This window comes from Neofelis nebulosa, chromosome 10 (assembly GCF_028018385.1).
Source record: "Neofelis nebulosa isolate mNeoNeb1 chromosome 10, mNeoNeb1.pri, whole genome shotgun sequence".
Taxonomy (NCBI): domain Eukaryota; kingdom Metazoa; phylum Chordata; class Mammalia; order Carnivora; family Felidae; genus Neofelis; species Neofelis nebulosa.
Window position 1 is genome coordinate 73,695,748 of NC_080791.1, and position 16,786 is coordinate 73,712,533.

Here is a 16,786-nt window from a genome sequence, read left to right on the forward strand (position 1 = left end):
TGAAGGTTGGGCTCTCTCTGCAGGGTCACCTAAACTGGCCCCCGTTCTGTCCGGTGATGCTGAATGTGACTCACTCGACCCATCAGGTCACCATCGACCGTTTCAACCGGAAGGTGAGTGCATCAAAGAGCCAGTATTCCTAGGGCAGCAATCATGGGGACAGGGGAGGGGTCTTGAGGCTTGTTCGTGATTGGGGGCAAGAGTGGGCAGGAACTCGAATGGAAAAGTTATATTTGAAAGTGATTTAATTAAAATATTTGTGGCCACTCTAATGTCAGGGGAGCACAGGTACTGGGAGGAATATTGTAAACGAGAGGAAGTTAGAATGGCAAGAGAGAGAGTGACCTTAAATGATTGCGGTTAAAGTATCTACTTCAGCAGTTTTTATAAAAATATGTGGCCATGTGCAAGTTTTATATAAATATATGGTGATGTTTTTCTAAAAATATATATTTCTAGAGCCCCTTCTGAGAAAGGGACTATATAAGTGAGGAGCCCTGATTTTAAGCCTCATTAGTTTCACACTAAGCCCACCTCTGCCAAGGAGCTGGCATTCAACAGCAGCCCACTCTGTGTGGTACCCTCCCAAGGGCCTGCTTTGCTCCTCCCAACAGGTGGGTCAGAGGGGCTGATGTGTGTCCTCCTGTGGTCCTGACTCTCCCCACCCATTCCTGAGCCAAGACCTGCAGCTCTCCTGTTGGAATCTGCCCTTGAATGCCAGACTTAGGGCCGCCACACCCTCTGAAGCTCTCAGGAACGGGAGAAAACTCCTTGGGTTTTATCCCTTAGGTTTTTAAATGTTTCCATTAAAAGAAATTTGAGGTATAACTTACCTACAGTAAAATTCACCCTTGTTAGTGTGCAGTTCTATAAATTTTAACAAACACCCACAGTCTTGTAACCACCACCATAATCATCACCCCCAGTCGTTGCCCTGTGCCACTTTGTTGTCAACCTCTCCCACCTGCTGACAACCGCTGCCTTCTGTCCCTATACTTTTGGCTTTTCCAGAATGGCATATGCAGGGAACCAGAGTATACGGTGAGATTCTCCCCCATGGCATGTATCAGTAGTCTGTTGATTGTTATTGTTGTAATATTCTGTCATACGGATGTGCCACTATTTGTTTATCCGTTCGCCAGTTGAAAGACATTTGGGCCGCTTCCAGTTTGGGGTGCTAACAAATAAAGATGCCTAAGCATTTGTATAAGGTTTTTTAAATTGAAGTCTAGTTAGCATATAATGTTATATTAGTTTCAGGTGTACAACATAGTGATTCAACAATTTCATACATTACTCAGTGCTCATCAGTATAAATGTAGCTGCCACTTGTCACTGTATGTGATTACAACATTATTGACTGTATTCCTTATGCTGTACTTTTCATTTTCATGACTTATTTATTTTATAACCAGAAGTTTGTACCCCTTAATTCCCTTTATCTATTTCACCCATTCCCCCACCCACCTTCCCTCTGGCAACCACCAGTTTGTTCTCTGTATTTAAGCCTGTTTTAAATCTGTTTTTTTTTCTTTCTTCCTCTCTTTCTCTCTTTTTCTGTTTCTTTCTTTCTTTCTTGGTTTCTTTCTTTATTCATTTGTTTTGTTTTTTAGCTTCCACATTTAAGTGAAATCATCATGCACCATTTGCTTCTGTGTCTGACTTATTTCACATAGCACGGTACCTTCTAGGGTCCTTCCATTTTGCCGTAAATGGAAAAATTTCATTCTTTTTTTTTTTTAATTTTTTTTAATGTTTATTTATTTTTGAGACAGAGAGAGACAGAGCATGAACGGGGGAGGGCCAGAGAGAGGGAGACACAGAATCTGAAGCAGGCTGCAGGCTCCGAGCTGTTAGCACAGAGCCCGATGCAGGGCTTGAACTCACGGACCGCGAGATCATGACCTGAGCCGAAGTTGGCTGCTCCAACGACTGAGCCACCCAGGCGCCCCATTTCATTCTTTTTTATGGTTGAGTAATAATTGTGTGTACACACACACACATATATGTATGTATACATAAATCTTATTTATCCATTCATCTATGGATGGACACTTGGGTTGTTCCCATATCTTGGCTATTATAAATTATGCTGCTATAAACATAGGGGTGCGTATATCTTTTTGAATTTTGTTTTCTTTGGGTGAACAGCTGGTAGTGGAATTACTAGATCATATAGTATTTCTTTTTTTTTTAATTTTTTAAAATGTTTGTTTATTTTTGAGAGAGAGACAGAGCATGAGCAGGGAAGGGGCAGAGAGAGAGGGAGACACAGAATCCCAAGCAGGTTCCAGGCTCTGAGCCATCAGCACAGAGCCCGATGCAGAGCTCAAACTCACAAACCATGAGATCATGACCAGCGCAGAAGCCGGACACTTAACTGACTGAGCCACCCAGGCACCCCAATCATATAGTATTTCTATTTTTAATTTCTTAAGGAACCTCCATAATGTTTTCCACAGTGGCTGCACCAATTTACATTACCAACAGCACACAAGGGTTCCTTTTTCTTCACATCCTCAGCAACACTTGTTATTTCTCATCTTTTTGATTCTAGCCATTCTGACTGGTATCAGGTAATCTCTTGTGGTTTTGACTTGCAGTTCCCTGATGATTAGTGATTTTGAGTACCTTTTCATGTGTCTGTTTGCCATCTATATGACTTCTTTGGAAAATGTCTATTCAGGTCCTCTGCCCATTTTTTAGTTGGATTATTGTGGTCTTTTGGTGTTGAGTTTTTAAGTCATTCTAACAGATGTGTAATAAGATCTCATTGTAGTTTTAATTTGCATTTCTCTAATTGCTGATAATATTGAATATATTTTCATGGGTTTGTTTTCCATGGTATATCCTCTTTGGTGAAATGTCTGTTCAAACCTTTGCACGTTTTAAAGATTATGTTGTCTGTTTTATTGAGTTTTGAGAATTTTTTGTATTTTTTTGGATACAGGTCCTTTATCAGATATAAGTATTATCTTCCAGTCTGTGGCACATTTTTTCATTCACTTTCAAGTGTCTTTCAAAGAGCAGAAGTTTTCAATTTTGGTGGAGTCCAGTTTATCAGTTCTTTCTCTTATGGATCATGATTTTGGTGTTCTAACAAACTTTTGCTTAATGCAAAGTCTCAAGGATCTTCTCCTATGCTTTCTTCTAGAAGTTTTATAGCTTTAGGTATTACTTTAAAAAATTGTTTAATGTTTATTTATTTTTGAGAGAGAGACAGAGTGCAAGTGGGGGAGGGGCAGAGAGAGAGGGCTGAAGCAGGCTGCAGGCTCTGAGCTGTGAGCACAGAGCCTAACGTGGGGCTTGAACTCATGAATGGCAAGATCATGACCTGAGCTGAAGTTGGATGTTCAACCAACTGAACCACCCAGACGTCTCTAAATTTTTAAAAAATATTTATTTATTTTTTTGGGGGGGGGAGGCGCAGAGAGAGAGAGGGAGAGAGAGAGAATACCAAGCAGTCTCCTCACTGTCAGCACAGAGCCAAATGTGGGGATCGATCTCACAAACTGTGAGAGCATGACCTGAGACAAAATCAAGAGTTGGACGCTTAACCAACTGAGCCACCCAGGTGCCCCTAAGTAGTAGTTTTAAGTATATGCTGCATTTTAAGTCAATTTTTATAAATGGAGTGAGGTATGGGTCAAGATTCTTTTTTTTTCTCGCATATGGACACCTATATGTTCCAGCACCTTTTAAAATTTTTTTTTTTAACGTTTATTTATTTTTGAGACAGAGAGAGGCAGAGCATGAACAGGGGAGGGGCAGAGAGAGAGGGAGACACAGAATCTGAAACAGGCTCCAGGCTCCGAGCTGTCGGCACAGAGCCCAATGTGGGGCTCGAACTCACGGACCGTGAGATCATGACCTGAGCCGAAGTGGGACGCTTAACAGACCGAGCCACCCAGGCGCCCCTCCAGCACCTTTTTTAAAAAGATTATCCTGCCTCCATTTTGCACTTTTGTCAAAAATCAACTGACCATTAGTGTTTGGGTTTATTTCTGGACCTTTAATATTGTTCCATAAATCTATATATCTATCTTTTCACCAGTGCCACACTGCCTTGATAACTGTTACTTCTTATTAAATTTTTATTAAAATCAGGTTGTATGAGTCTTCCAACTTTCTTCTCTTTCAAAATTATGTTGGCTATTTTAATTATTTCATCTTTCTATATAAAGTAGTTTTCAGTATAAGAATCTTGAACATATTTTGTCAGATTTATCTCTAAAATTTTCATATTTCTGATGTTATTGTAAATGATTCTGTTCTTTTTATTCACTTTCCAGTCGTTCATTGCTAATATATATACATACAATTGATTTTTGCATCTTTTAAAAAGTGTTTGCCGTTGGGTTTTCATTTAGCTGTTTATATGTACACATGAGTTTTACATTGATCTCATATCTTGCAACCTTGTTAAACTCACTTATTAGTCCTTGTAAATTCTTCTAGTTTTTCTACGTAGATGTTTATGTCTTTTCTAAATAGAGATGATTTTATTTCTTCCTTTCCATTGGGTATTTTTAAAATTTATTTTTCTTGCCTATTGCATTGGTTAGGACCTCTAATATGATGTTGAATAAGAGGGATTGAGCACTGACATCCTTGTCTTGCATCTGGTCTTAGGGAGAAGGCATTCAGTCTTTCACTATAAAGCACAAAGTTCGTTGTAGGTCTTTTATAGATATCCTTTATCTGGTGAAGAAAATTTTCTCCTGTTTGTAGTTTGCTGAGAGTTTTTATTACTGTAAGCAGATGTTGAATTTTGTCAAAGCTTTTCACTGCATTTATTGAAATAATCATATTGTTCTTTTTCTCTAGACTTTCTATCCTACCCCCAAATCACAGTATTGCTGTTTACTTAAAAAAGGAAAGATTTTCAAATTTGTTTTAAATAAATAGCTTACAAATAATAGTAGTTATATTTAGAGAACATTTTATGTATATAAAAAAACCTCTGAGTCAAGATTTACATTTACAACATCAGCAAAATCTTCTTCATTAAATATACTTAAAAGTAGAAGACAGTTTTCCTGAGAAAGAAGCTATAATCCTAGATTCAATAACCATGCAATCAACTTCTACGTGTCATCAGATGAGTTCAATTTAACTGTCATGTTAAAAAAAAATCAAATTCTCCAGATTTTCTAGTTATAATTTCTAACTTAATATCTTCAAATCACCTGCTTTTGAAGGTTCTATTATTATGATAACTTTTACGATTGTAGCAGTCCTGGATTTGGCAAGTGTATTGAAAAGTACACAGAGAGGTATTCACTGCTTCTTTAAGCCACAGTGTTGTTTGAGGTTCCCTGATTATGTTTTCTTAACTGATTATTTTTCTTAAATTTGAGCTCTCTATGGGAATGCCTTTTTTGGCCATACCTGTTTGGAAAGCTTCCCCAACGTACGAAGGTTCAGTCCTGTGATTACTGGGGTCAGACCAGTGGTTCACATCTGAAGATGTTCTCATCGTGCACCCACAAAGTGCAGCTGGGAGAGGCATTGCAATTTGGCCTTTTATTGTAATCATTCCTCAGACTATTTTTTTTTAAAGATTTAACTCTTTTAGAGCAGTTCCAGGTTCACAACAAAATTGAAAGGAACACATGGAGATTTCCCATATACCCTCTGTACCCACACATGCATAGCCTCCCTCATTACCAGCCTCAATCACCAGAGTTCATTTGTTACCAAGGTGAATGAATCTACATTGACACATCATCATCACCTGAAGTCCATAGTCTACCTACCTCAGGGGTCACTCTTGGTTTTCCACACGGGTTTGGGTACACATGTAATGACATCTACCCATCATTATAATATCATCCAGAGTATTTCCACTGGTTTAAAAATTCTCTGTGCTCTGCCAGTTGGTCGCCAGCCCCCACCCAACCACTGATTTTTTTTTGTTGTCTCCACAGTTTTGCTTTTCCAGAATGCCACAGAGTTGGAACCATATAGTATGTAGCCTTTTCAGATTGATTTCTTTCACTTAGCAATATGCATTCAAGGTTCCTCCGTGGCTTTCCATGGCTTGATAGCTCATTTCTTTTTACCACTGAATAATATTCCATCGGTCTTCTTTAGACGATTAATGTGTTGAATTACTACGATTTTCAAATGTTGCACTAGTGCTGCATTCCTGGAATTAACTTTATTTGGTTGAGATATATTAGCCTTGTTATATGTTGTTGGATCTTCATGAAGTGTATTAGTCTAAATTTTCTTTTCTTGTAATGTATTAGTTTAGTTTTGGTATCAGAGTAATGCCGGCCTCAATAATGAATTAGAAGTATTCCCCCTCTTTAATTTTCTGAAAAAGTTTGTGTATAATTGGTAATTTTCATATTTTTCCTTAAATATTTGGTAGACTTCAACAGTGAAGCCATCTGGGTCTGGAGTTTTCTTTGGGGGAGGTTTTTAAGTACATATTCAATTTTTTAAAATGATATAGGGCTATTCTGGTTACCTTTTTCTTTAGTAGGCTGGGGTAGTTTTCATTTTCACAGAATATGTCCATTCTATCCACGTTGTCAAATTTCTAGGCATTAAGTTGTTCATCGTACACTCTTGCTATCCTTTTAGGATATCCTTGCTATACCATAGGATCTGTATCCATGTACTCTGTCTCATTCCTGATATTAGTAATTTGTGTGTTTTCTCTTTTTCCTCACCAGTCTGGCTAGAGTTTTGTCAGGTTTATTGTTTTTCTCAAAGAATGTTTTAATTGGTTTTCTCTGCTGTTTTTCTGTTTTCTATTTCATTGATTTTTGCTCTTATGTCTATTATTTTATTCCTTCTGATTCCTTTGGGTTTAATTTACTCTTTTTTTTTCTAGTTTATTAAGGTTATAGCCTAGGTCACTGATTTGAGACCTTTCTGCTCTTTCTAATATAAGTATCTAGTGCCACAATTTTCCCTTTAGGTCTGATTTAGCAGCATCTTACAAATTTTGATATCTTGTATTTTCATTTTCATTAAGTTTAAAATACTTTAAAATTTTCCCTTTGATTTTTGTTTAATCCATGGGTTATTTACAAGTGTTTTTCTTTAGTTTCCAAATATTTCGTGATTTTCCAGATACCTTACTATTACTGATTTCTAATTTAATTTCACTGTGTTCAGAGAACATTTTATCTAACTTTGATCTTTTTAAATTTAATGAGACTTGTTTTATGTACCAGAATACACTCTATCTTGTAAATGTATATTCTCTTGTTGAGTGGAGTATCCTGTGAATGTCAGTTAGGTCAAGTTGACTGATAGTGTTGTTCAAGTCTCTACATCCTTACTCATTTCCTATTTGTTCTATCAATCATTGAAAGAGAAGATGTTGAAATTTCTGACTAAAGTTGTTGATTTGTCAATTTTTCTTTGGAGTTTTATCAGTTTTTTATTCACCTATTTTTAAATTGTTATTTGGTGCATAATACTTAAGATCGTTATTCCCTCTCGTTGAATTAACTCCTTTATCAGTATGAAATGTCCTTTTTCTCCTGGTAAAAGTCCTTGTTCTGAATTCTGCTTTGTCTGAATTGTCTGTAATAGCTTCTCCAGTTTTCTTTTTGTTTGTGTTAGCATGCATATTTAATGTATATATCTAAGAGACATCTTTTTCCATCCTTTTTCTTTTAACATAGTGTGTCTTTTTATTTAAAGTAGGATTTTGTAGGGCGTGAATAGTTGGGTCTTCCTTTCCTCTTATCTAATCTGTGAATCTCTGCCTTTTAATTGGGAGATCCTTAGACCATCTACATTTAATTTAGTCATCAATATGATTAGGTTTGTATATAACATAATGTTGGTATTTGTTCTCTGTTTGTCCCCTCCCTTTCCTCTTTTTCTGTCCTCTTTGGGTATTTATTTATTTATTTGAGGAGGGAGAGGCAGAGAGAGAGGAGGAAAGAGAATCTTAAGCAGACCCCATATTCAGCTCAGAGCCCAACACAGGGCTCCATCTCATGACCATGAGATCATGACCTGAGCTGAAATCAAGAGTCAGACACTTAACCAACTGAGTCACCCAGGTGCCCCATTTTGAGGTTATTTTTAATGATTCCATTTCATTGCCTATGTTGGATTATTATCTGTACATTTTACTTCTACATCTGTTATAAACTACACATTACATCATTATTACTTTTCCTGAAGCAGTCAATTATTTTCTAGCATGGTTTTTAAAATAAGAAAAGTTTATATTATCTGCATATTTATCATTCCTGGTGTCCTTCATTCCTTTGTGTAGATCTCGATTTCCATCTGATATCACTTTTCTTCTGCCTGAAGGACTTCCATTAATATTCTTATAGTGAGGTTCTGCCAGTAATAAATTCTTTCAGTTTTTATATATCTGAAAAAGTTTTGACCTCACCTTCATTTTTTAAAGATATTTTTTAATTTTAACTTGTTTTATTTTTTATTTTTTTAAATTTACATCCAAATTAGTTAGCATATAGTGCAACAATGATTTCAGGAGTAGATTCCTTAGTGCCCCTTACCCATTTAGCCCATCCCCCCCTCCCACAACCCCTCCAGTAACCCTCAGTTTGTTCTCCATATTTATGAGTCTCTTCTGTTTTGTCCCCCTGCCTGTTTTTATATTATTTTTGTTTCCCTTCCCTTAGGTTCATCTGTTTTGTCTTTTAAAGTCCTCATATGAGTGAAGTCATATGATTTTTGTCTTTCTCTGACTTACTAATTTCACTTAGCATAATACCTTCCAGTTCCGTCCATGTAGCTGCAAATGGCAAGATTTCATTCTTTTTGATTGCCAAGTAATACTCCATTGTGTGTGTGTGTGTGTGTGTGTGTGTGTGTGTGTGTATACCACATCGTATATCCATCAATGGACATTTGGGCTCTTTCCATACTTTGGCTATTGTCGATAGTGCTGCTGTAAACATGGGGGTGCATATGTCCCTTCGAAACAGCACACCTGTATCCCTTGGACAAATGCTTAGTAGTGCAATTGCTGGGTCATAGGGTAGTTCTATTTTTAGTTTTTTGAGGAACCTCCATACTGTATTCCAGAGTGGCTGCACCAGCTTGCATTCCCCAATTTTTTAAAGATATTTTAACTGGGTTTAGAATTATAGGTTGACTTTAATTTTTCTTTCAGTGCTTTAAAGATTTTGCTCCACTGTCTTTTCTTTTTAAATTGAGGTAAAATTGAGCTAACATAAAATTAATCATTAATCTCCCTACCCCCTGTCCACCACCAATATGCATTCTGTCTATAGATTTGATTATTCTGGATATTTCATATAAATGGAGTCTATAATATGTGACTTTTTGTGTCTTGCTCTTTGACTTAGCATAATATTTCTGAGGTTCATCTGTGTTGTAATATCTACTAGTACTTCATTCAATTTTGGGCTAAATAACATTCTATTGTATGTACATACCGCCATTGTTTTATCCATTCATTCATCGATGGCCGTTTGGACTGTTTCCACCTTTTGCCTATTGTGAATAGTGCTGCTATATATAAAGTTGTGCTTTCACCTTGCTTATTTCCAATAAGAAATCTTCTGTCATTCTGATCTTTGTTTCCCTACATAATGGGTCTTTTTTTTTCCTGACTGCTTTTACAATTTTCCTTCTATCACAAACATTGATCGAGACCCCAGTTAATGTCAGGCTCAAAGGCAAGAGCTGGGGATTCAAAGGTGGATCAGACAGATTTTTTGCCCTTAAGAAACTCAGAGTCTACAGGATGCCTCGATGAGGGAACAGATTCTATCTTAACGGTCAGCACAGAGATGAGGTCAGCCCAGAGAAGGGGTGCCCAAGCTAGAGGCTGCTGACTTAGGAAAATCTCCCTAAAAAAATGACCTGAGCAGATCAGGAAAGAAGAGAGTGGTTAGAAAGGCTCAAGGTATGTGTATTTCTTGTTTTATCATTTTGTGCTCATGAAATGGTTTCAGAATTCTTCCGTGCCACCCTGGACTATGTCTTGGCCACATGTGCCTGAAACAGAGCCTGTGACATAGCTTGATACTGTTTGTTGGATAAATGGATGGAGGGATGGATGAACAGATGGGCAGACAGACAAGCTGTGCTCACATTGAACACCCCCACCCCACAAGGTGACTGTGGACTCACAGCCTGTCTGGCCCCCTGTGAGCAGACACGGATTCAGAATTGAGGACACAGGCCACATGTACGTGATCCGGACGCCGTCACACATCCAGATCCAGTGGCTCCACAGCTCAGGACTCATGATCCTGGAGGCCAGCAAAACCAGCGAGGCCCAGGGCCGTGGCCTCTGCGGTGAGGAGGGACCCAGCTGGGGTGGGGAGGGAGGTGAGGGGATCTAGCTCCCTGAGTTTCCGGAGTCCACTTCTGTCCCCAGACACAGGTTCCTCTGTGTGAAATCAGGGGAAGCTAGGACAGAGTGCCAGCCCAGAGGTGGGACCAGGAGAGCTGCCAGGGCAGAGAGACCTAATGTCCTGTGTTCTGGGGCTGAAGCTGCCAGCAGGGAGATGGCGCGGGGCTCTGGCCTCGGCCAGTTGTCACTTTGGCTGGGATTGTCAGCTTCCCTGACAGCTTCCTAATACCAGATGATCCTTCCTGTCTGCATGTGCATGGGCACTTCACAAAGCACTTCCACACTCTGATCTCACTGATTGCAGGCCATCCACACAACAACCCTGAGAGGTGGCCATTGAACTAAAGAAGAAAGAGCGCCCAGAGAGGTTAAGTGGCTTGCCTAAGCTCACACAGCAGAGCTGCCACAATGCACAAAATTAGGGCTCTTCAGACCACAGCATGACTGTAGGAGCATGCCCTAAGGGACTGGATGTATCTTGATAAGAAAAAAGGGTGCAGGAAGAGTCTGAGGGCGGACTGCTGCACCCTCACAGGACACCCATGACAGATGGCCGTGATTATGATGATGGGAGACATAGGCACACTTATACACACACATACTTGCGTGGCCTCCCCCCATTAATCTGCACCCATTTTAATCATTCACGCTTGCACCCCTGTGTTCAAAATGCCCTCTACATATGAAGTGACACATTTAAGTCTGGTCCCTGCTCATTCTTTCATTTATTTCCCATGTACCAGTCACGGGACAGATAGTATGCAAAGCAGACAAAATTGCTGTTTTATGAAACTTCTGTCCTTACTGACTTATTGATACAAACATCTTTACACACACACACACACACACACACATACACACACACACCAGCACTGCCACCACTTCCACCATCCCTTTGCCACCATTTCTTCCTTCCATTGTTTATGCCTGGCAAGGAGTGCTGGGGGCAGCAGTGATCCCCTGCCTGGGATACCTTTGTGACTCAAGGCCAACACCCAAAACGCAGCCACTGGGACCACTGATAAAACCTGAAGGTTTTGTAGCCAATCATGCTATATATTCATGACACTTGTGGCTGGAGCACAGGCCGGCTAATTTTCCTCTGTTTTTATCCACACTCACGCTTAGTATCCTGGGCACCCGGCTGGGCAACTTGGGGGACTACTGAGAGAGTAAGAAAATGAGTCTAAAGGAAAACGAGTCTTTGCACCCAGAGCAAGACATACCTGCAAACCAAAGCCTGCTCTGCAGAACTGGGAAGGTCATGGACTCAGATGCATGTGAGGGGCATTTGAAGGACACACTTCTGAGGAAGTGTTTCAGGCAGGGGGAACAGTGTAAGCAAGGTCAAAGGCAGGCAAGTGTGTGTTTGGAGCCTAGAGTGTGAAAGATAAAGCTGGAAGTTAAGTTAGAAGCTGTGACAGACAAGCTCTTGCCCTACTCCCGTCTCCCTGCCTTTCAACACAGCCAAAGTTGATTTCTGGCACATGTAAATTCCCAAATGGAGACTCCGTTCATCATGTGGCTCTTCCATTCTCAGCACAAGCTTCCAGCTCCACTGCAGGAAAAAGAGTTAGGAAGTGTTTATGGGCCAGGCCTGGCAGTGGTCACTGCCTCACCCTCACTCTCCTTCTGCCAGCTGGGACTCGGCATGGGCTCCCCCACCCCAGGAGAGCCTGGAAAACACAGGCTAGCGAACTGCGCGGGAATAAAGGAAACAGGTGTTAGTTACACTTAGCTAGCAATCTCTGCTAGAGCACATTTTTTGGAGTAACCTTTCGTTTTGACACAATGTCTAAAGTAGTATGAACTCCCATGCACTTTTTGTTCAGATTTACTAAGTGTTTGCATTTTGCCCCATTTACTTTTCCTGCCTGTGTGTGTGTATGTATATAAAATACACACATGTGTATGCATGTAGGCAGATGTGTAAATACATCTATACATGTAGGATTTATATAAATGCACTTTTTTATGTGTATGCAATTTGCATATATATGCATTTTTCTGAGCAATTTGAAAGTATGTTTGAGACATTGTATCCCTCTATCCCTGAATTCTTTGGTGTGCATTTCCTGAGAACAACAACATCTTCTTACACAGCAGGTTTCTTCTCTGTGCCTCGTTTATCTCATCTATAAAATGAGGGTAATAGTAATACCAGCCTCAAAGAATTGTTGTAAGAAATATGCAGAGTGACATCTGGGGACCTGGGCGTGGTGATGATTATTATAGCTAGCGGCATAATTCTGCCCCATTTCAGGTATCTGTGATGGGGACGCAGCCAATGACCTCACCCTGGAGGATGGTTCTGTGGTGGGTGAGGCTGAGGACCCTGCTCCCTTTCTGGACAGCTGGCAGGTGCCCAGCTCCCTGACCTCGGTGGGCCAGACCCGCTTCCGCCCAGACAGCTGTACCACAGCTGACTGCTCACCCTGCCTTCGCATGGTGTCCAACCGCACCTTCAGCGCCTGTCACCGCTTTGTATGTACCCACTGTGTCCAGTGTTGGGGGACCTCCCGGGCTAGGAATGGCAGCACTACCTGCAGAGGGTGGGCCCCCAGAGGTGTTGAACTTGGGACTGGATTAGGAGTCTTCAGAAGCTCGTTGTTGCCCCTGGACAGGGCTAGGAGGAGCTGGATGCTGGGATGGGGGGAGTCGGGATAAGCAGCGCTGTCTGATGCACGTGCCCAGGTTCCCCCAGAGTCGTTCTGTGAGCTATGGATCCGGGACACCAAGTACGTGCAGCAGCCCTGCGTGGCACTGACCGTGTATGTGGCTATGTGCCACAAGTTCCACGTGTGCATCGAGTGGAGACGCTCCGACTACTGCCGTGAGTCAGGGGGCTGAGGGGGGAGCAGGGAGGGTGGGGGACTCCTCCATCGCTTCTGTTGCTCCCACCCCCTGTTAATTATTCATTCATATTAAGAAGTTAAGAAACATTTTATAAATAAATCTATAAGTACATTAATAAATTTATTTTTATTACAATTTATATTAATAAGTCAAAGGAATATTATCTGATTACTCTTTAATTTATCTGAATCTCCTTGCTTCATCTGTAAAATGAGGACAATAATAGTAGCTCCCTCTAGGGTTGTTTTGAAGGTGACATGAGACAGTGTGTGCAGAGTGGCCCCACCACATGGTTACCATCCAGGAAATGTTAGTTCCTTTCTCTAAATTCTTGGTCATCTTTCTCTTCTTTCAGTCTCTCCCCTCCTTCCCTGAGAATGGAGGTGAGATCCACCGCCTCCCCACCCTGTTAGGTTTGCGTTAGTGGGGTAGGCAGGGGTAGACTGGCCTCGAGTAGTTTGATTTATAAATGTGAACACATCCAGATAGGCTGGAAACAGCTCGCAGGAAGACCGCACCTACAATATGACGGATAAAGGATGACAAGACTAAGTCATCCAGAGGAGTATTTTCAAACTGCGGGTGTGAAATCAACTTTCGGGGTCAACACCACATTCAAAATACACAATAGAATAGAAAATGCTAGCGTGTACTCCACCTAGAAAGATTAAATATTATTTTGTGAAAAAAATTCTTTTTCATATATCAGTAATTCTCAATCCCGGCTCCCCCTTTGAAATCACCAAGGAACTTCAGAAAGTATTAATGTTGGGCCCCACAACAAGAGGTTCCAATTCAGTTGCCCTGTGGTGGGATCCTGGCAAAGGTATTTCAAAAACTCCCAAGTGACTCCTTGGCAATCAGGTTTGAGGAACACTGTTCTACATGCACTTGTGTATTGGACCGCAATGTAAAATCTGCTTTTTCCCGTTAAGAAAGTTTGAAAACGCTGACCTAGAGCAAGGGGTTGGCAAATGTTTCCTGTAAAGGGCCAGATAGTAAATAATTGAGCTTTTCAGGCTGTGTGGTCTCTGTCACAATTACTCAACTCTGTCCTTGTTGTGCAAAATCAGCCAGATACAATAGGTAGATGAATGAGTGTGGCTGTATTTCTTTTTTTTTTTTTAATTGTTTTTTAACGTTTATTTATTTTTGAGACAGAGAGAGACAGAGCATGAACGGGGGAGGGTCACAGAGAGAGGGAGACACAGAATCTGAAACAGGCTCCAGGCTCTGAGCTGTCAGCACAGGAGTGTGGCTGTATTTCAATAAAACTTTATTTGCAAAAACAGGTGGGAGGCTGGAATTGGGCCACGGGTTGTACCTTGCTGCCTCCTGATCTAGAGAAGGGAGGTAATGCCCCTAAACCCATTTGTGCTCTCTGCTGAGGCACAGATGATGCTCTGAGGCCCCTCCTCATTCTGCCTGGGGTCTGAGCCAGGCCTGGTGCCCACTGTGTCCCTGCAGCCTTCCTGTGTTCCAGTGACTCCATATACCAGGCATGTGTGGCAGCCTGTGAGCCCCCGGAGACATGCCAGGATGGGCTGCTTGGCCCGCTGGACCCAGAGCAGTGCCAGGTGCTGGGCGAGGGCTGCGTCTGCTCTGAGGGCACCCTTTTGCACCGGCGCCACTCAGCACTCTGCGTCCCTCAGGAGAAGTGCGGTAGGTTCTTCCTCTATCCGGGTGGGGCCCTCCAAAGCTGGCCTTGCTCTAGGGTCTCCTCAGCCCATCTGCTACCCATGGCTGAGGCCCATCTGCATTCCTCCAGGGCCACTTTGGGGATGGTCAGTGTCCCAGGGAGGGTCTAGCCTGGGACAGTCTGGGTCTCCTTGCCCGCTTCAGTGCCCCGTGCCCCACCGTACCCCCCACTGCAGCCTGCACCGACAGCACGGGGGTGCCGCGGGCCCTGGGGGAGACCTGGAACAGCTCCCTCAGCGGATGCTGCCAGCACCAGTGCCAAGCTCCCAACACCATCGTCCCAGTGGACCTGGAGTGCCCAGGGCCCCGCCCTGAGACCTGCCCACGTTTCGGGGAGGTGGCTTTGCTCCTGCCCACTGAGGATCCCTGCTGCCTGGGGACAGTTTGTGGTGAGTCAGACCCTTTACTTTCCTCGACCTCAACTTTAAGACTGTTAAAAGGCTCAAGCTCTGCCTTGATGGGTAGGACAAGGCCTGGGCAGAGGAAAGTGTCTTGAGGTGGGGGGGGGGGCAGGAGCCACCCTCAAGAATCAACGTGGGGTAGGGCTTAAAGGCACAGGCTATGGAGCCAGGCAGCCTGGAGAACTCTTCCTCCACCACTGCAGCCTCGTGACCTCGGCAGATCATTTAACATCCTCTGTGTTTTAGTCAATTCTACTGTAGCAGGAGGCTGATCATAGGTACCCACCTTCTGGGTTGTGAGAATCTAGAAGTTTATACTGATCTAGGACAGCAGCTGGCACATGACCCATCTCAATGAATATTACCTATTAATGCTCTTCTGTCCAGCCCTGGACCTTCTATGTGACCCACAGAGGCCCCTTCCAGGAACATGGGTCTTGGGGGGCTGGAGGGAGAAATGGGGACAAGTTGTCTAGGTGCTGGGCAGTGCCGGAGGCTGGGGGGAGTCCCAGCCTCCAGGTGACAGGCCCCGTGGCCCCCCGGCCAGTGTGTAACCAGACCCTGTGTGAGGGCCTCGCCCCTACCTGCCACCCAGGCCACCGACTTCTCACCCACTTCCAGGAGGATTCCTGCTGCCCCAGCTACAGCTGTGGTGAGAGACCCTGAGGTGGGGAGGGAAGGGGGAGGGGAGCCCAGCCTCTGGGTTAGGGGAGCTCTGGGGACTGGGTTCTGACTGGAGATCAGGGCAGAGCCAGGGTGGGGGCCCAGGCGTGGCCAGACAGGGTCTGCTCCTTGCACTTAATTCTGTCTTTTCCCCAGAGTGTGACCCAGACCTGTGTGAGGCAGAGCTGGTCCCCAGCTGCCGCCAGGACCAGATTCTGATCGCGGGCCGCCTGGGGGATTCGTGCTGTACCTCCTCCTTCTGCGGTGGGTGGACATGCCATCGGGTGCACGGCTGGATCCCAGCCACCCCTTCGTCACTGGTTTCCTTGGGCAGCGGGGAGGAAAGGGAGAGGGTCTCCAGGTGGACTGGGCACAGAAGGGTGAGATTCCTGTTCAGAGCGAAGTGAAGGAGGAAGAGAACCAACCCCAGCTTCATCCTGTATATTACTGAGCACGAGGAAGTTGGTGCTTGTTCAGTGTAAGACTTTAGGTTGACAGGAAAGATCTAGATTCTTGCTCCAGGACAGGCCCCATGAAGCCACAACACACTACTTTAGTCCAACTCCTGTCACAGCTGGATTTTAGGTCCCCCCCCACATACCCGGGGTGGGGGGACCACCTGTGACAGCCGTGGCCCCTCTCCCCCCTCAGCCTGCGGCGACTGTCCAGATCCCATCCCCGAGTGTCAGGAAGGAGAGGCGCTCACCGTGGACAGGAACACCACAGAGCTCTGCTGCCCTGTGTACCAGTGTGGTGAGTCCCAGCTGGACATGGGGACCTAACCGTAAGGGGCTCCAGGGACATTTATGTGCCACCAGAAACTGTCCGG

General features: G+C 43.2%; 1 protein-coding gene and 1 non-coding gene across 2 annotated transcripts in view; one reads left to right on the forward strand and one right to left on the reverse strand.

The window, feature by feature from the left end:
- OTOG (otogelin) overlaps window positions 1–16,786 on the forward strand; it is a 90,902-nt gene that overhangs the window by 62,140 nt on the left and 11,976 nt on the right. The window contains exons 39-47 of the mRNA XM_058686540.1: window positions 24–113; window positions 10,098–10,281; window positions 12,603–12,823; window positions 13,034–13,172; window positions 14,663–14,857; window positions 15,070–15,282; window positions 15,842–15,946; window positions 16,114–16,221; window positions 16,609–16,710. Coding sequence (XP_058542523.1) covers window positions 24–113; window positions 10,098–10,281; window positions 12,603–12,823; window positions 13,034–13,172; window positions 14,663–14,857; window positions 15,070–15,282; window positions 15,842–15,946; window positions 16,114–16,221; window positions 16,609–16,710 — 1,357 coding nt within the window. The remainder of the gene's footprint in view (window positions 1–23; window positions 114–10,097; window positions 10,282–12,602; window positions 12,824–13,033; window positions 13,173–14,662; window positions 14,858–15,069; window positions 15,283–15,841; window positions 15,947–16,113; window positions 16,222–16,608; window positions 16,711–16,786) is intronic.
- LOC131488979 (small nucleolar RNA SNORD89) lies at window positions 5,438–5,547 on the reverse strand. Its single transcript, XR_009250355.1, has one exon. It is a non-coding gene; the product is annotated as a small nucleolar RNA SNORD89 (small nucleolar RNA).